Source organism: Salmo salar, chromosome 14, assembly GCF_965601325.2.
Source record: "Salmo salar chromosome 14, fSalSal1, whole genome shotgun sequence".
Classification (NCBI taxonomy): domain Eukaryota; kingdom Metazoa; phylum Chordata; class Actinopteri; order Salmoniformes; family Salmonidae; genus Salmo; species Salmo salar.
Genome location: NC_138304.1, coordinates 10385163 through 10405579, shown reverse-complemented (window position 1 = coordinate 10405579; position 20417 = coordinate 10385163). Strand labels below are relative to the sequence as shown.

Below are 20417 nucleotides of genomic sequence, written 5' to 3'. Positions count from 1 at the left end.
ACCCCTCCTTAATCCTCAATCCCAGAGGATCCACTTTCAACTACTGTCACTCCAGCGTTCATATCTTGTGAGAGGTGTCGACCGGCCGGCGTTTCAGCTAGCTGTGATGTTGCCGTGGTGAGAAAATATCAAAATTATGCATCTGCTCCACACCTGTCTCCACCATCACCGAAATGACATATCGATTGCATCATTAATGAAATAAATCCTGAGCCAAAACTCATTTGAACTATAGCACGGTGCCAATCAGGGACCTACTACCAAGTTTGATGTTGTTTCGTTTTTGGTAGGCTTCCATACTGGTTGGAAGATATCAATAAATACCTAGCCATTGCTCATTGATTATATGCAATTATACTACACTAATATCTGTTGAAAAAGATCAAGACATTGTTATGTAGAAATGACCAATCTGTCAACATGCATATAACACATTTACAGCCTAAGGTCAGGCTGTTCATCATTGTGATTAGTAGATGCAGTACCAGGAGCTGTGTAGCCTTGTTGTCATTCCAATCATCATCATCATCATCATTGCCATCTTCATCAAAATTGAAATTGCTGTGGCTGCTAGAGCAGTTGAGCTCACAATCATCAAATTCCAAATGAAATACATGAACGTGCATTGTGAACAACGTTTCGTTTGTCTAGAACGGAGATCTCTCCAATCTGCTCCCCCCTCCATCATTCACACAACTGATACTGAAAGAGGGAGGCAGCAACTGCCTGAGCTTAGGAGAATTGAACTCCGATAACGAATGATCAGGCTACTTGTGCACACGATTTAGGAATTTTAGGGGTTACAAATGAAATTAGCAAGTGTTAAATTAAAATAAAGAAGTTGAAAAAACGCGTATTCAATTCACTAATTGTGAATTATTGTATTTGACCGCAATTTTTACTCACTTGTTTGAGGCGGACGCCCAGAGTTCTTCCCTTCTGTTTTGAGGCTGAAGTTGTTGCGCCAGGCAAATGTGAGATCCACCTGCAATCTACAGAGGAGCCTTCCAATATATGGATGTATGTGCTCTGGAATATAAAGTGGTTTATTTTCAGAAGGCTGGGAAAAAAAACGTTTTTTTCTCCCCATGTTTGGTATTTCAGCCTCGCATCAATTCTAACACGGGCAGTTGAGCGAATTTATTTCATATTTTGACCACACGGAAAATGAAAATACCTTTTATCAGGGCTCGTGCAACCTCGAGATCTCTTTGATTCATTAAACATAAACATATTTGATCTCCACACTTTCAGAAATCAGGTAAGGACCCAAGCATATTATTTTACAATATAAGGACTATCTATTAACAAGTTGTATGCAACCGTAAGTATGACGTGGAAATGCACGGGAAATTGCATAGGAATGTTAATGTTGATTTATGTACTTGTTTATTACGTTTTTCATATTGAATTTATCACAGCTCTCCTTTTCAATTTTTAATATATCAAATATCTCAGTGTAGTACAATTTCATGCAATATCATATACAGTACAATATTAAAGCTTATAAAATGTCGCAATTAAAGTAGGCTAACATTCCCCAATTCGCAAATTCCCCCAAATGGGTTGTCCCCCCAGGACACAGGCAAAGTTTGGAGAGGATGAGGAGTCGCTGGGTGAAGCATGAGCTGCCAGGGTATCGGTCTTAGACAGGTGCCTGTGCTGCTCTTATGGGAGGGGGTCGCTCTGGGCCTGTTCTGCTGCTGGACCTGGGCTGGGGTTGCTGCCGCCGCGGCCGGACCCAGTGATGGCGGTAGTGCTGGGCCCATGGGCTGGCTGCTGTCGGACAAAGGGCCCTTCCACAATTCCCTGGAGTTCACAGAGTCTGTGGAGAGACACCAGCAGGGCTACACCACCAGATACAAGATCTACAGGTAATCTCTCTCTCCGTATCTATCTTTGCTTTCTCTTCTCTCTCTCCCTCCATCTTCATCTGTCCCCCTGCCCCCACCCCTCTTTCGCCCTCTACTGTAGCTCTACACAAGTAAGCTATTCTGTGGCACATCTCCCTCTCTGAACAGCACTTCACTCCTATAGTACGTGATTCTCAACTCTTAGAGCATGAACCAGAGTGGAGAGTGTAAACGACTCTTAGACGGCATATAAGCGGTCTGAATACTTTCTGAATGAACTGTATGCTATAATTCAGTCCTCACATTGAATGCACTGTATATTAGCGTCTCAACTGCATACATTCACCAAGGACATGCAAATCCAAGTGGCGTCAACACAGACATCAACACGAACATAAGTACACATACACTGGTTGTCCGCCAAAATTCGCATTGATGGGTATGGTGTCTGCAGAACTAGTGCAACTTGAAATTGAGGTCATGTGTTACACTGTGCTCTTAACATTATATTAACTTTTGCGTTGGTGGTACTTGGTTGAATACACTCTCCGCTCTGGTTCATGCTCTGTATCAGAAAGGATACAGACTGCTTTAGAAAAGCAGTATCGTCTGAAACATTCCTAAATGGCCTGGAATAAATGGAAGGTGAAGTGGGCGTTCTTTTACATTTTTCATTTTTGTATTTTGAAGGTGAAGTGTTTGTACTGCTCAAACTTCCAAGGAACCATATATGATCATTGGCAAGTATAGGATGATGCTGGCCTTGTGCCACTGCAATTCACAATATCATGACATTACTATAATTAACAAAAATATAAACGCAACATGTAAAGTGTTGGTCCCATATTTCATGAGCTGAAATTAAAGATCCCCAAAATGTTCCATATGCACAAAAAGCTTATTTCTCTGGTCCACTATGGCTCAATACTTGTTCACAATCTTGTGGTAAGCTAGATAAAGGAGACTTTCTATTGGATCTGAGAATGCTATAGTCTTCTCTGAGAGCACACAGAGTCCCATCACCCATCTCCCGGAACAGCTCCGACTGATTTTAATTCTCTCTAGAGGATGGAGAAAAAGCAACATGGTATCCATTCAATTGAGATGAAGCCCCCGCTTTGAAACGTCCTCTGTTTGGATTGGAATATAATCATAGCGACGTAACCATGTGGATTAACATCGAATTCAGTTACAAGTGATTAAACCGACAGACCGCTGGTGTCCGTTTTTCCTCTCGACCGCCTCTCCATTTTCCCCGGGGGGGCCTTCCCGTTTCTCCACATTTGATTACACATGGCTCTGGGTCTTGAACAGGAAGCTGTCAGACTATTATCCACCAGTGTAGCGTTAGCGTAGTATCCCTGCTTCCAATCCATAAGTGCTGACTGGTGAATAAGACCGCAGGCTAACGCTGGGGTGCGATCTATAGTGCCCATCAAGTGACAACCGGAGAGGCACTGCAGTCTCCCTCTCGTTACGATGATTGGATGTAATGACATTCTCCACACCGGCCTTATTCCTCAATTATTTCTCTGCCGATCGTTACTCGTGGCAGTGATTTGATTGCCTCCCATGAGGATGGAGCAGTAGGAGTCTTGACAGTAGAGACTGGAGAGAGAATTGCGTCTTAAGAATGCTAGAGTTTGCATGTCCCCAATGGGATGACTGTGTAATTAACACTTGAGGTCGATGTGACACGTGTCAGTACACTCTGTATGTAGCGAGTAATGGTCATCACAAACAGTTAATGGTGAATCACAAGGGCTTTGTGATATAAAATGGTGAACATGCAGTGCATTCGGAAAGTGTTCAGAGCCTTTCCCTTTTCCACATTTTGTTGCGTTACACTCTTATTCTCAAATTGATTAATTTACATTTACATTTCCTCATTAAATCTACATACTATACCCCATAATGATAAAGTGAAAACAGGTTAGAAATTGTATTTGCAAATGTATTAAAAATAAAAACAGGAATACCTTATTTACATAAGTATTCAGAACCTTTGCTATGAGACTCGAAATGTAGCTCAGGTGCATCCTGTTTCCAGTGATCATCCTTGAGATGTTTCTACAACTTGATTGGAGTCCACCTGTGGTAAATTCATTTGGACATGATTTGGAAAGGCACACACCTGTCTATATAAGGTCCCACAGTTGACAGTGCATGTCAGAGCAAAAACCAAGCCATGAGGTCAAAGGAATTGTCCGTAGCGCTCCGAGACAGGATTGTGTCAAGGCACAGATCTGGGGAAGGGTACCAAAAATGTTCTGCAGCATTGAAGGTCCCCAAGAACACAGTGGCCTCTATTATTCTTAAATGGAAGAAGTGTGGAACCACCAAGACTCTTCCTAGAGCTGGTCGTCCGGCCAAACTTAGCAATCGGGGGAGAAGGGCCTTGGTCAGGGAGGTGACCAAGAACCTGATGGTTACTCTGACAGAGCTCCAGAGTTCCTTTGTGGAGATGGGAGAACCTTCCAGAAGGACAACCATCTCTGCAGTACTCCACCAATCAGGCCTTTATGGTTGAGTGGCCAAATGGAAGCCACTCCTCAGTAAAATGCACATGACAGCCCACTTGGAGTTCGCCAAAAGGTAGCTAAAGGACTCTCAGACCATGAGAAACCAGATTCTCTGGTCTGATGAAAGCAAGATTGAACTCTTTGGCCTGAATGCCAAGTGTCACGTCTGGAGGAACCCTGGCACCATCCCTACGGTGAAGCATGGTGGTGGCAGCATCATACTGTGGGGATGCTTTTCAGCGGTAGAGACTGGGAGACTAGTCAGGGTTGAGGAAAAGATGAACGGAGCAAAGTACAGAGAGATCCTTGATGAAAACCTGCTCCAGAGCGTTCAGACTGCGGCGAAGGTTCACCTTCCAATAGGACAATGACACTAAGTACACAACCAAGACAACTCAGGAGTCTCTGAATGTCCTTGAGTGGCCCAGCTAGAGCCCGGACTTGAACCTGATCGAACAACTCTGGAGACACCTGAAAATAGCTGTGCAGCAACGCTCCCCATCCAACCTGACAGAGCTTGTGAGGATCTGCAGAGAAGAATGGGATAAACTCTCCAAATACAGTTGTGCCAAGCTTGTATCGTCATACCCAAGAAGACTCAAGGCTGTAATCGCTGCCAAAGGTGCTTCAACAAAATACAGAGTAAAGGGTCTGAATACTTATGTTAATGTGATATTTCAGTTTTAGGTTTGCAAACATTTCTAAAAAACATTTTTTTCTTTGTCCTTGTGGAGTATTGTGTGTAGATTGAGGGGGGGGGGGGGGGGGGGAACGATTTAATCCATTTTATAATAAGGCTGTAACGTAACAAAATGTGGAAAAAGTAAAGGGGTCTGAATACTTTCCGAATGCACTGTATTTGGTTTGCTATGGATGCCCCAAGTGCTCATACTCAAAGCATTTCTATGGTTTCCTGAAAGGTTTCTAATTGCGTTCTAAATGGCTCAAAGTCTTAAGATGTTTCACGGTCACTCAAGTCTGGTTCAGGATAAGTTGTGGTACATGGTTACCCATGCTTATAGGGACGCTGCACTGGTTTATGGGCCCTCTGGCATATAGTAGTTCATGGTCACATTGACAATTTATAGCACTTGTTATGCATTCATAGTGCTGCATTGGACTCCCATAAGGACTCATGCTACAGTAGCAGTATGGTACTGTGGAGATCACCTAAGCAAAGACATTGCCCAACTGAGGTTTCTTTCCATCGCAACAGCTAGCTTGAAGCTACAAAGAAATAAGGCAATGGCGCAATAACTAACACAATTGCAAGATAAGGTCCTACTGTCACAAACACCTCTACAGACCTGTGAACATATGTGGCTTGAGAGTGACCTACTGTCTATTAGCCAGTGGCAGTCTGTCAGAACAAACGTGGCGGAGTCTGAGTAAGAGAGATACTGCATGTATCTGTCTGCAAATGTTGTGTCTGTTTGCATTGGGGTTTATCTGTGAATGAATTCCACAATTACATTCGAACTGAATGTTCTCAGCAGCCTATTTAGTTTAATGTGATATTTTCACAAAGTTAAAGCTCCTTCCCCAAATCAAGAACTCAATCAACTATTGTATGAAGCATTTTATTGTGATGTTGTTTACAGGGAGTTTGGCCGATGGAAGGTCAACAGCCTGGCGGTGGAGTGGCGTGACAACAGTGGCGGCCTGGCTCCGCCCCTCGACCCTGACTTCATGCACACGATCAGGCAGCTTGGGCGGCGGCCCACACTCCGCAGGATCACTGAGAAAATCATCAAGAAGTACGGGACTCACCTCCTACTGTCCGCCACGCTGGGAGGTACAGTAAAGGGGTGCTCCGAATGTTGGTTCCTACTTGACCCGCATTATAGCAGTATTGTTCCCTGGGAAATGTCTTAGACTAAAAATAAGTGTGTTTTTGCAGAGGGAATTTTGTATAACTCTCATGTCAAAACCTACTCTTCTCAGTGTCTGAGATATATTCAGTAACTTAGATACAACAGATTCTTCTGCAGAATCCGTTGATTCCAAACGTAACTTGGAAATGATACAGTTTGGATGTGATGTATACATATATATTATGTGCATAAAGAGCTTCATACACTAAAGCAGAGAGCTCAGTTCAGTATGATTGTTGAACTGGGATGAGATTAAACATAGATCACGTGTTCTGCCCATTACCGTTCTTCAACACAGTCATTGAATAATTGGAACCTCCCTGAAGGAGAGATGGGAGATAATTACCATTGATTAACGTCTCTGGCTCAGCCGCTCAGTCTCCCATTTCCTCATTTCCTGTTGCTTTGTAATCAGGGGAGGAGTCCTTGACGATATTTGTGGATAAGAGGAAGCTAAGCCGCGACCCGGAACCAGGGGCTGGAGCTGAGGGCAGCAGACACAACGGTACGGGGGCCATGGCAGGGGCGGTGACCCTGGAGGCCCTTCACCAGCTGGCTGCCTCCTACTTCACCGACAGGGAGAGCACTCTGCGCCGGCTCCACCACCTCCAGATTGCCTCCACTGCCATCAGGGTAAGAGGCCCTCGACTGCCCTCTGCCTCTGGGCATACGGAGTTGAAGTTAGATGCGAATAGGTTACTATATGCAATATAGGTTGCTACAGAATAGGTTACTATATGCAATATAGGTTGCTACAGAATAGGTTACTATATGCAATATAGGTTGCTACAGAATAGGTTACTATATGCAATATAGGTTACTACAGAATAGGTTACTATATGCAATATAGGTTACTACAGAATAGGTTACTATATGCAATATAGGTCACTACAGAATAGGTTACTATATACAGTATAGGAGGTCAAACTGTTAAACCTGTGCTGCTGTGGGGACTTTTATTATAATTTTTTCTATGTTTCTGTGGGGGGGGGGGGGGGGGGGGGGCAAGTGGATAGGCTGCTGGCAACATTTTATTGTTGATAATTTATTTATGTGAAATAGTCTAAGTGTAGCGTGTTGATTTTCCTTATTGTCGGACTCCCGCTGTGCAGATTCAGTATGTAAGAGTTGTAGCATAGTCTATCTCAAGATGAAACTGCTGAGAATCAGGCTGTACCCACGTGTTTCAATTATATATTCAAGGAATGGACAGGATTCTGTCGGTAAAGAATGTGTACCCATAACAAGAAAATATACACATCACATCAAATATCCACCACCATATTTTGCAGTAGGTATGGTAGTCTGTTCTGCTTATGCATCCTTATTTCGACACCAAACCCACCACTGGTGTGCATGGCCAAAGAGCTCTGTTTTCATGTCATCTGACCAAAGCACCAGTTCCAATCCAAGTGCCAATGGTGTTTAGCAAACTCCAGACGTTTACATTTGTTGGATGACATGAAAATAAAGCCTCTTTGGCCACTCGTTGGTGGGTTTGGTGTCGAAATAAGGATGTATAAGCAGAAAGGAACCCCATCCCTACTGTAAAATACGGTGGTAGAGCTTTGATGTTATGGAGCGGTTTTGCTTGTACTGATCCTGGGGCCCTTGTTAAGGTCAACGGCATCATGAACTTTACCCAGTACCAGGACATTTTAGCTATAAACCTGGTTGCCTCTGCTAGGAGGCTGAAACTTGGCCCCATGTGGATCTTCCAAGCGCACAACAAAATCGACAAAGAAATGGTTAATTGTCCACAAAATCAACATTTTGCGATGGCCAAGGGTTGATGTTCTTCTTTAATGAGTACACTACTGGAACACACATGCACTATATATACAAAAGTATGTGGAGACCTCTTCAAAATAGTATATTTGGCTATTTCAGCCACACTCATTGCTGACAGGTGTATAAAATCGAGCACACAGCCATGCAATCCCCATAGACAAACATTGGCATTAGAATGGCCTTACTGAAGAGCTCATTGACTTTCAACGTGACACCATCATAGGACGCCACATTTCCAACAAGTCAGTTGGTCAAATTTCTGTCCTGCTAGAGCTGTGCCGGTTAACTGTAAGTGCTGTTATTGTGAAGGGGAAACGTCTAGGAGCAACAACATTTCCGCCGCAAAGTGGTAGGCCACACAAGCTCACAGAACGGGACTGAGTGCTGAAGTGCGTAGCGCGTAATAATCGTCTGTCCACGGTTGCAACACTCGCTACCGAGTTCCAAACTGCCTCTGGAAGCAACATCAGCACAATAACTGTTTGTCAGGAGCGTCATGGAATGGGTTTCCAAGGCCGAGCAGCCACACACAAGCCTAAGATCATCATACGCAATGCCAAGTGTCGGCTGGAGTGGTGTTAAGCTCGCCGCCATTGGACTCTGGAGCAGTGGAAGCATGTTCTCTGAAGTGCTTCATCATGCTTCACCATATTGCAGTCCGACGGACGTATCTCGGTTTGGTGGAAGCCAGGAGAACGCTACCTGCTCCAATGCATAGTGCCAACTGTAAAGTTTGGTGGAGGAATAATGGTCTGGGGCTGTTTTTCATGGTTCGGGCTAGGCCCCTTAGTTCCAGTGAAGGGAAATCTTAACTCTACAGCATACAATGAAATTCTCTATGATTCTGTGCTTCCAACTTCGTGGCAACAGTTTCGGGAAGGCCCTTTCCTTTTTCAGCATGACAATTCCCCCGTGCACAAAGCAAGGTCCACACAGAAATGGTTTGTTAAGATCGGTGTGGAAGAACTTGACTGGCCTGCACAGAGCCCTGACCTCAACCCCTTCGAGCACCTTTGGGAGGAATTGGAAAGCCGACTGTGAGCCTAATCGGCCAACATCAGGGCCGACCTCACTACTGCTCATGTGGCTGAATGGAAGCAAGTCCCCGTAGCAATGTTCCAACATCTAGTGGAAAGCCTTCCCGGAAGAGTGAAGGCTGTTATAACAGCAGAGGGGGGACCAACTCCATATTCATGCCCATGATTTTGGAATGAGATGTTCGACGAGCAGGTGTCCACATACTTTTGGTTATGTAGTGTACTATTCATTCAGATTCGGGGGGTTTTCTGTGAGCTCAAGGCGCACATCGCACAGCTTCTCTAGAGATAAATCAGGACCTCTAAACTGTGCGATGTACTAGGGAGTGGTAATTAACTACAATGACCATAATCCATTGCGCATCTACTTGTCCGGTCTGTGTTTCTTTTTTGTCTGCTGTGGAAGAGGCAGAAGAATGCACAATCGTGAGGGGATATAGAGTGCAGCTGTTGCTTCGCGAGGTATCTCTGGCTGTAAAACTGCACATTTTTCTCTCCATCCCATGCCAAAATGATTAGAATTGCATGAAATGAACTTTAAAACGTATATTTGTTCTATTCGCTGTCATGAGGGGGGCTGCTAAAGTGTTTTGCTCGCAAGGGGGTGGGGGTGTTTGAGGGGGTGTAATTCTGCAGTCATAAAAGTATGCCTTATTTACGTTGAAGAACAAAAAAAATGTGATTTTGTCAGACAGCAGCTCTATAGAGATGATATGATGACTTGGAATGAAAATAATACTACCACTACCATCATGGGGCTTTTATTATTATTGTTTTATTATTATTAAATTGTTGTTACAGCATTCAACCAAAATAATCAAAACCGATATCAAAAACCATGATTCTTTTTTAAATCATTGAACCGAAACCGAACTGACCTCAAAAAGCACTAATCGTTCAGAACTCATTCAGATCCACAGAATGTGTTTAGATGTTTGATGCAGGAAACAAAACATGGGTAAATTAATGAACATTCAACATTGACAGTTCATTTGTTACCTTTCCTCCCCAGGTGACTGAGACCAGGACGGGCCCGCTTGGATGCAGTAACTATGACAACCTTGACTCTATCAGCTCAGTACTGGTCCACAGTCCAGAAAACAAGATCCAGTTACAAGGTACTTCTGAAACTAGATCTACAGACAAAATGTCAACAGGTGTATCACTCTGGAAGAACATTAATGAATCAGGTGTGGCTTTCATGGTTTACTCGTTTATTCCCAACAAGTTAGAGGGACTACTGTACAATAACTTACTACAGCTGCCTCTATATGGGGTGCATCCTTAAGGAGGTCCAATGCAGCAAATACAGGGGATAGTAGTTCCTATCCGGAATCGAATTGGCTCTCGAGGCTAACCCACAAGGAACGTATTCATACCCCTGGATGACTGTAATTGGTAAATCCTCTAAAGAAATGTAGCTGCAGTGCCTGCTTGTTGTTGTCTTCTTACACCCCAAAACACTTACCCACGTCTCACTTGCCTCCCCAGGACTCCAGGTAATTCTACCAGCCTACCTGCGGAGCCGCTTCGTCCAGGCAGCCCTCAGCTACATTGGCTGTAACTCGGAGGGCCAGTTTGTTTGCAGGGCCAGTGACTGCTGGTGCCAGTGCAGCCCGGACTTCCCACAGTGCAACTGTCCACAGACGGACCTCCAGGCCCTGGAGAACAACCTACTGCGCCTCAGGGAGACTTGGACACTGGCCAACCAGGAGTTTGTGGAATCAGGTGTTTACTGGAGTTAGTTGAATATGCAACAGTCCAATGTACTTGGTGATGAGCGACAATTGAGTAGGCTGGGTGCCAGTATGTTTCTGCTTTAGCCAGCTTGTCGATGACTTGCAACAATCTAGTGTTGAATGTAGGGAGTCAGGTCTTCAGGCTCACATTCAATAAGCATTCATATGTGTGGGAATAATAAAAATCCCCATTGTCCAATTTTTCATTGCGATATGGTCGTGGAGAAGGGTGCATACTAGTTTAAAACCTTCACATAACAAAAGTGTCTCGATGTATTTCTCACTCCTTTGAAAGACCTCTGAAATACCATTGTTTCAACAAAAACCTTGATATAATAGGTTAACACGGCGATTTAAATGGGCTTGCTTCGATACTGTAAACAGCTGGAAGTGTATTTTTGCACCCACTCCAAGTTACTCACCATCTGATAAATTACCAGTTTAATGACCGAGGTTGGATAACCATCCCTCACTACTCCAGATTACAGACAGGTGGTTAATAAAATATGATACATTTTTGCTCCAATTAAATAATGTCAGTCCTGTTCTCTAGCAAGTCATAAACAATAGGAACAACCTGAATCAGTACCTCTGAGCACACTGTTGTGCTGTTGTTTATTTCTACTCGGCTTTGTTTGCTTTTCTGGGACATAGAAAAACACTGAGAACAGACAGGTTTTTACCACATTCTTATTATTACCCAATGGCTCATGCTCCTCCCCGCCGAGAAAATAAAACTTCACTTATTCATGTTTTTTTTCTGCTTATTTTGGTTTTATTCCAGAGGAGTTCCAAAGCTTTGTTGGAAGGTTGCCAACCCATTACGCCGTGAACACATCTGTCGTGGAGCACTTGTGGAGGATGGATGGGGGTCTGCTCCAACGCTATAGGCAGCTGGAGACCACGAGCGGCCTGCTCCTCGACAAAGCACGTCGCGCCGCTAACAAGCTCTTCAGTCTTAGCAAGAGATGCCGCCATCAGCCCAGAATAGTGCTGCAGAGGGAGAGGTACAGAGTATTTTTAGGGGGTCCGTTCAACCCGAGGTCCCCCCCCCCCCCTAAAATTCCTTGTCTTGTATTTATGCAACTGATTTATGCACTGTACGAGAAAGAAATGTACTTTTGGGAAACAAAAGCTGAGAAGTTTTGAAAGGAGACAAGAAGTGCTGACGGTAGAAATTGAGTCTCACCTGGGAAAACCCGAATTAAGGATAGTTGGACGACCGGCAGTCGCTTATTGCAGTACAATTAGAACCGTTTCTACTTTCTTGTCCGAAGTATCTAAGACCACAGTGCTCAGGAGTTGTGTTAGGCCTAAATACTAGGTCACAATAAGTCTTCGGATAATGTGGGATGTCCACACTCAGAAAGGAGTATGAAGAACAAACGTTTTGACATTCAAACGTTTGCGCTTTGATCATGCCTCTTCTAAAGTAACGAATTACATGCAATCACTTTTAATTAATGTTAACTGCCAAAACTACAGTCTGAAGTACATTCAATTTAGAATTTGGATAGCCTGGTCCCAGAACTCTTTGTGCTTACTGGGGCTGGCAAAATAGCATAAACAGATCTGGGACCATGCTACTGTACCTCTAAAAATACTGATTCTGAGTAAACGGCATTCCCTGTGGCTCAGTTGGTAGAGCATGGTGTGTGCAACACCAGGGTTGTGGGTTTGATTCCCACGGGGGGCCAGTACAAAAAAATATAAAAAATACATGAAATGTACGCATTCACTACTGTAAGTCGCTCTGGATAAGAGCATCTGCTAAATGACTAAAAATATAAACTATAAATGGTTTTAGCACTGTGACTACTGTGGTTTCCTGGTTCAGCCCTATGCCCTGTACCTGGCCCACCTGTTATTAGTTACTCCAGCTTTCCAGAGCAGCTCTCCTTTTATCATAACTTCCTCTCTCCTGACCGCTCTGTTTTGATAGCCATTCTTTGTATAGGAAATTAACTAAATGGCACAATACATCAGTTCTACTGCCATAGGCAAGCTCTGCTTCCTCAATCCACAATCCAATTACACTGCTTTATCACACCTCGCTGGTAGTAAAGGGGGATTTGATGGAGGTGCAGAATTATTAAACTTGTACATTTTTTGCATGTGTTCCCATGAAACCTCAGAATCCCATATTATTTTTTTCTTTAATAGCTCTGTAATTGTACTGAGTTGTTAGTATATGCCGTATTCATACATTGAACAAAAAAGTGTGTGTGTGTATGTGTGTGTGTGTGTGTGTGTTCGTGTGGCTCTCTCCATCGCCACCCACCTGCCTACTCAGGGGGAATTCACGACTAGATGAACATGTTCATTTTGGTCTGATTTGGCTTGCATTGCAACAGCTGAGCCTACGGGAGCAGAAACGGGGCTTCTGATCTGCCTATCCCACTCAATTTACGATATTATTGCTGTTAATGTGCAGTATGAATCCTGCTGTGTCTGATGAGATGTTTTTCACATACAGTCAGGTCAAAAATGATTGGCACCCTTGATAAAGATTAGCAAACAAGACTGGATAAAATAAATACTGAGCTATATTGTTTGCTCCAATTTGAAAATGTTTATACTAATACAATTGCTCTGAGAAAGATTTTGTTTAACAAGTAATATTATTTTGCGCAAAAAGATAAGGGTTAAAAAATGATTGGCACCCCTGTTTTCAATACCTTTCAAAACCTCACCTTGCGAGGAAAATGTCACTGAGCCTTTTTCTAAACACATCGGGAGGGATCTAGACCATTCCTCCATACAGAATCTTTCCAGTTCTTTGATATCCTTTGTCTGCGCTTATGGACTGCCCTCTTCAATTCAACCCACAGGTTTTAAGTCCTGAGATTGAGATTGTGATTTTTGTGGCCAATTAACCATTTCTTTGTGGATATTGATGTGTGTTTGGGATTATTGTTTCACTGGAAGATCCAGTTGTAACCAAGTTTCAGCCTCTGTCCTGGTACTGGGTAAAGTTCCCTTTTTTTTTGCATACAAATATTATTTATTTTATACAGGTTTTTTTTGCTCATCTTTATAAAGGATCCCAATAATTTTAGACCTGACTGGATCTCATGGACAGAAAACAAGAAAATGGACTAACAAAAGTGACCAAAACAAAAGAAAACGTACATTTACTAAGAAATCAAAATGTAAAGTGACTAAGAAGTTACCCTCATCTACAGTATGTTCTATCCTCTGTCCTCAGACCCCTTCGCTACTGGCTGAGCTACATCCTGTCCCTTCTGTACTGCAGTGAGAACGACCACATCGGCCTGTACTCTGTGGAGACCCGCAGCTGCTCCTGCCCCTACCACCACCCCCCCTGCCAGGGCCCCATCCCCTGCTCAGTAGGAGAGGGCCCCCGCTGCACCTCCTGTTCCTCTGAGAACCGCACGCGCTGCTCCAGCTGCAACCCGGGCTTTACCCTGGGCCAGGGGCTGTGCCGGCCCGCCGTGCCTGACCCCACAGACCCCTACCTGGGCTTGGAGAGCGACCGCGACCTCCAGGACCTGGAGCTGTGCTACCTGCTCCAGCACCGGGACCCGCGCATCACCTTGCACGGCATCTTCGTCAGCAACGACATTCGCCTCAACGCCTGGTTTGACCCGTCGTGGCGGAAGAGGATGCTGCTGACCTTGAAGAGCAACCGCTACAAGTCCAACCGTGTGCACATGCTCCTGGGGGTGGCGCTCCAGGTGTGCCTGACCAAGAACAGCTCGCTGGAGCCTGCGCTGTCCATGTTCGTCAACCCATTCGGGGGCAGCCACTCGGAGAGCTGGACCATGCCCATCGGCCAGCATGGCTACCCCGACTGGGAGCGGACCAAGCTGGATATCCCCCTGGACTGCTACAACTGGACCTTGACGCTGGGCAACCGGTGGAAGAGCTTTTTCGAGACAGTGCATTTCTACCTGAGGAGCCGCATTAGGGACTCAGTGCCAGGATTGGCTCCGGGGCCAGAGGTTAGGGGACACAGGAACGCTAGTACAGTGTCCCTGGAATCACCGGAGGGCACCGTGGAACCAATGGTGGCATCTTCATCCCAGAGCATGGGCTACATGAAGATCAACAGCATGCAGCTGTTTGGATACAGCATGCACTTTGACCCGGACACCATCCAGGACCTGATCTTGCAGCTGGACTACCCGTACACTCAGGGATCCCAGGACTCGGCCCTGCTGCAGCTGGTGGAGATCCGCTACAGGGTCAACCGACTCTCTCCTCCAGGGGCTCAACCAATGGACCTGTTCTCATGTCTGCTCCGTCACAGACTGAAACTGTCCAGCTCTGAAGTGACCAGAATACTGGCTTCCTTACAGGCTTTCAGTGTCAGACAACCAAACTCTGTGGAGTACGAAGCAACCAAACTATGTAGTTAATAATGAGCGGTGGGCAGGGCCAATGTGATGTTTTTTGTATTAACCCAATCAGAGAAAATGTCAGCCACATAGCTTATAGATTTTGTCCAATGGGTCCATTTGTGTCGGTGTACACTGTTCATGGCTTTAGTTGTATGTAAGTGTCATTAAATGTGATGTTTTTAATCACTCAAATTAATCAAATTGCTTAGATTTATGTACTTTTATGAATTTTAGGAAACAAACCATCAATTGGTTATTACATTGATACTAACATGCACCCTACTGGAGCATATGTATCAATCCAATGAATCTGCTGAGGGAAGGGGAGTGAGACGCTGCATATGGGCTGTGCTTGTACTGACCATCTGAAGCTGCAGAATACATTGTCTCACAGTGTCTCTATTCTCCAATGGGGAGGGAAGGCATCCTTGGCACAGATTACCAAGCATATAGTGGGGACATTGAGAGTAGTAGCCTCCTACTCTGTACCTGGCCGACATTCACATTTACTGTGATGGATGAGGGAGGGAAGCAGAGAGACATGCAAAGCATCAAACACAGGCTAGGTATCAATGGCCATGATCAGAGATACAGTTGAAGTCGGAAGTTTACATACACCTTAGCCAAATACATTTAAACTAAGTTTTTCACAATTCCTGACATTTAATCCTAGTAAAGATTCCCCGTCTTAGGTCAGTTAGGATCACCACTTTATTTTAAGAATGTGAAATGTCAGAATAATAGTAGAGAGAATGATTTATTTCAGCTTTTATTTCTTTCATCACATTCCCAGTGGGTCAGAAGTTTACATACACTCAATTAGTATTTGGTAGCATTGCCTTTAAATTGTTTAACTTGGGTCAAACGTTTCAGGTAGCCTTTCACAAGCTTTCCACAATAAGTTGGGTGAATTTTGGCCCATTCCTCCTGACAGAGCTGGTATAACTGAGTCAGGTTTGTAGGCCTCCTTGCTCGCACACGCTTTTTCAGTTCTGCCCACAAATTTTCGATAGTATTGAGGTCAGGGCTTTGTGACGGCCACTCCAATACCTTGACTTTGTTGTCCTTAAGCCATTCTGCCACAACTTTGGAAGTATGCTTGGGGTCATTGTTCATTTGGAAGACCCATTTGCGACCAAGCTTTAACTTGTTGACTGATGTCTTGAGATGTTGCTTCAATATATCCACATCATTTTCCTTTCCTCATGATGACATCGATTTTGTGACGTGCCCCAGTCCCTCCTGCAGCAAAGCACCCCCACAACATTCTGCCACCCTCGTGCTTCACGGTTGGGATGGTGTTCTTCGGCTTGCAAGCCTCCCCCTTTTTCCTCCAAACATAACTATGGTCATTATGGTCAAACAGTCCTATCTTTGTTTCATCAGACCAGAGGACATTTCTCCAAAAAGCACGATCTTTGTCCCCATGTGCAGTTGCAAACCATAGTCTGGCTTTTTTATGGCAGTTCTGGAGCAGTGGCTTCTTCCTTGCCGAGTGGCCTTTCAGGTTATGTCGATATAGGACTCGTTTTACTGTGGATATAGATACTTTTGTACCTGTTTCCTCCAGCATCTTCACAAGGTCCTTTACTGTTGTTCTGGGATTGATTTGCACTTTTCACACCAAAATACGTTAATCTCTAGGAGACAGAACGTGTCTCCTTCCTGAGTGGTATGATGGCTGCGTGGTCCTATGGTGTTTATACCTGTGTACTATTGTTTGTACAGATGAACGTGGTACCTTCAGGCGTTTGGAAATTGCTCCCAAGGATGAACCAGACTTGTGGAGGTCAAACATTTATTTTGAGGTCTTGGCTGATTTCTTTAGATTTTCCCATGATGTCAAGCCAAGAGGCACTGAGTTTGAAGGTAGGCCTTGAAATACATCCACAGGTACACCTCCAATTGACTCAAATGATGTCAATTAGCCTATCAGAAGCTTCTAAAGCCATGACATCATTTTCTGGAATTCTCCAAGCTGTTTAAAGGCACAGTCAACTTAGTGTATGTAAACTTCTGACCAACTGGAATTGTGATACAGTGAATTATAAGTGAAATAATCTGTCTGTAAACAATTGTTGGAAAAATGACTTGTGTCATGCACAAGTAGATGTCCTGACTGACTTGCCAAAACTATAGTTTGTTAACAAGAAATTTGTGGAGTGGTTGAAAAACGAGTTTTAATGACTCCAACCTAAGTGTATGTAAACTTCCGACTTCAACTGTAGTTCTCACACGGAGCAAGAGGGAGTTGATTTAAAGTCTCAAAGACCAATGGGTAAATCTTAGATCGCATTTGTGCAGAAGTCACTAGTAGTCATGTAATTTAGATTCATAAGACATTTTCTCCTGGGGTTAAGGAGAGACTTGATTTTCTGATATTCTCTACTAACCACTGCTCATATTGAATTTAAAGAGGATGAGAGCTGAAGGGATTATGCAATGTGATGGTACTTTATGGAGGTAGGGGGTATTGGCGACTGTGTATAAGGGTGTTTTTCTGTAGTCTAATAGTGAGAAGCTTGTACATGTTATTTTGTGTGTTATTTATGCCAGACTTTTTAAAAATAAAATATCATCAGAGTTATCCATCCCATCTCTTCTCTTTGTTGTAATTCTAATTTAAGTGAAAGAGAAAGTGGGTAGAAACAGAAGCGATTGACTTGAAAACACTACAAATGACGCACTCCTTGTCCCCAAAATATGCAGTCATTTAATTTGTAAGTAAATTGGATTGCTTTCCAAATTTGACAGACAGAACCATTTTCAGTGAGGCAAGGTTTAGATTTCTAATCAATTTAAAAAAAGGTCCTAGTTATATTTGCATATCCAAATGGAAAGTAAAGTAATTAAAATCAAGGCTGAGTAAACAAACAAACAGCTATGCCACCCATGTGTAGCATTTCATCGACAAGGCCCAAATGTACTTGAACAAACCCTTTATAATGCTCCTTGATTGTGGGGTTGCAACGTCCACGGATTGCTAACCTTTACACTGTGTTGTGTTTCAAAATGTTATTTACCAAGAGGGAACCAAAGTCATTCAGTAGGAAGGGAGGCCAATTTTTTTCTGTTGAAATATGTTAATTCAATGGTTGTTCACAACTGGCCATTTTTGTAATCATGGTGTTTGATTGTGATCGTATAGGCCTATATCTGCAAATGTAGAGTTTTTAAACACACACACAGACAGAGATGAGCATAGAAGGATGAAGGAAACACACACACACTGAATGATTAACTGAGGCTTTGGGCTGACAGGCCAGTGGGGCCTTGGAGGAAACATGAGTTAGACTAATGTGTGTGTCTGTTTTACAAGTGGGCTGGTGAGGAGGAGGTCGGGCTGCCGTGAAGAGGAAGAGTTTATGGAGAGGGGTCTCTCAGGAGAGGCATTAAAAATAATGTCTGACAATCCACAGGAAGAACACAATGAACTCGCCCTGGAAGTCCACCGAGACTAAACGAGAAATCGGTGTGTTCATTGTACAACAGCAGTTCCTCTATATGAAACAGCCCTGTTGTTAACGCTGAGCCATGCTCGACTGTGCTGGCCGGGTTCGGCATCTACCGCTGGAACCATGCTGGAAAGGACAGTGTAAAAATAAAATATATGAGCCAACATAGTATGTTTCTGGTTGGCACGATAGTGTGAAAAGGGGACATCTGAGCTAAATGTATCCACACACAGGGATAGAGCAGTAACTGAACCTAGAGTGACTGATAACTGTATTTCATAAGAGAATACAAACATCACTATTGTAAAGTGGTTGTTCCACTGGATATTATAAGGTGAATGCACCAATTTGTAAGTCGCTCTGGATAAGAGCGTCTGCTAAATGACTTAAATGTAAATGTAAATGTTATCCTCATCATGCATATATGACACGATACAAATCATCATCTAAGGTATTGGTTTTATTTATCGTTAATAGATTCAAGCCCCCTCAACAAGATTTGACACAATCATTTTAATGCACTCTTTAAAAACATTTTTTTCTTCAGAATTCTATAGCTACCCTTGAGACCTTCCCCAGCTAGCACATAAGGTTCTGAGAACCATATGTTTCTTAGAGCTTAGTGAGAGTGTGGTTGTCCTATTGTTATTTTACATAGAACCTTCCCACAACTGGAACATTGGAACAATCTTAGCACATTTAAGGAACTTGACAAAAAAACATCATTTTATTGGTTACTTTCAAGCTGCAATATGTAACTTTTTGGGCGTCCAGACCAAATTCACATAGAAATGTAAGTTGGAGATCTGTCATTCTCATTGAAAGCATATCTAAGAAGCGGTATATATGTTCTATGTGCACTATTTCTATTTCTTAAGTTCCATTTTTGTGTCTTTTACTTCGGTTTTATACACCAGCTTCAGGCAGCTGAAAATACAATATTTTTGGTTATAGAAAAGATATGTCACAGCGGTTTAGATGGTACAATGACTCTCTACACTATACAGTACTTGCTTGTTTTGTCACATAAACAGAAATCAGGCAAACTATAAAAACATGTGCAACCCGGAAATGGCGGAGCGATTTCTGCATAGTGCATCTTTAACAGACTGTTTACTTAAATTTCAAACATGGTTACATTTCATTTCAATTTTGGTAATGTTCTATGAACTTTCTCCAACTGGTTTGACATTGGGAATGTTCTCACATATTTCAGAGAACGTTAAAAACAATGTTCTTCTGTGGAAATGTCAGTACTTTCAGCACAACATTTCCTCATGGTTCTATTTAAAGTAATGTTCTCAAATTGTTCCGAGAAAGTTAAGAAAACTTTCCATAAAAACCACAAGAAATCTTTAATAACGTTCAGAGAATGTTCTTAGACTATTATTTAAAAACGTACAGTCCGTTCTCAGAAAGTTAAGAAAACATTCAATAAAAAACACAAGAAAACATTATTAACATTCAGAGAACGTGCTAAGAATGTTTTTCAAAAACATGTCCATTCTCAGCATCAATAAGACTCATTCTATCCTCTATCTTGTTAAGTGTGATCAGGTGTGTTGGCTGCGACCACTAATTGGCCACACCTGATCTTAATGAGTGTTTGTTTTCTTTTAAATGGGGTATGGTTGAATAGACTAAAACTAACATCTTTGTAGATGTAAAAAAAAACAGGCATGCTAGCTCCATCCTGGTAGAACAGTGGACTAAATCCTGGCTAGAGAACAGAAGATTATAGGTTTGCGTCTCTCTGATACTGTGTCACAAAAAATAAATGTG

The 20417-nt window shown here is 43.2% G+C and overlaps 1 protein-coding gene across 1 annotated transcript; it reads left to right on the top strand.

Moving 5' to 3' along the window:
* The first annotated feature begins 458 nt into the window (after positions 1–458).
* Positions 459–17776, top strand: LOC106568732 (BMP/retinoic acid-inducible neural-specific protein 3). Its single transcript, XM_014139324.3, has 8 exons — positions 459–1261; positions 1579–1874; positions 5977–6170; positions 6665–6882; positions 10090–10195; positions 10569–10805; positions 11601–11823; positions 14025–17776. Exons 2-8 carry the CDS (start codon positions 1624–1626, stop codon positions 15196–15198), a joined length of 2403 nt encoding a protein of 800 aa, XP_013994799.1. The 5' UTR covers positions 459–1261; positions 1579–1623; the 3' UTR covers positions 15199–17776.
* The last annotated feature ends 2641 nt before the right edge of the window (positions 17777–20417 follow it).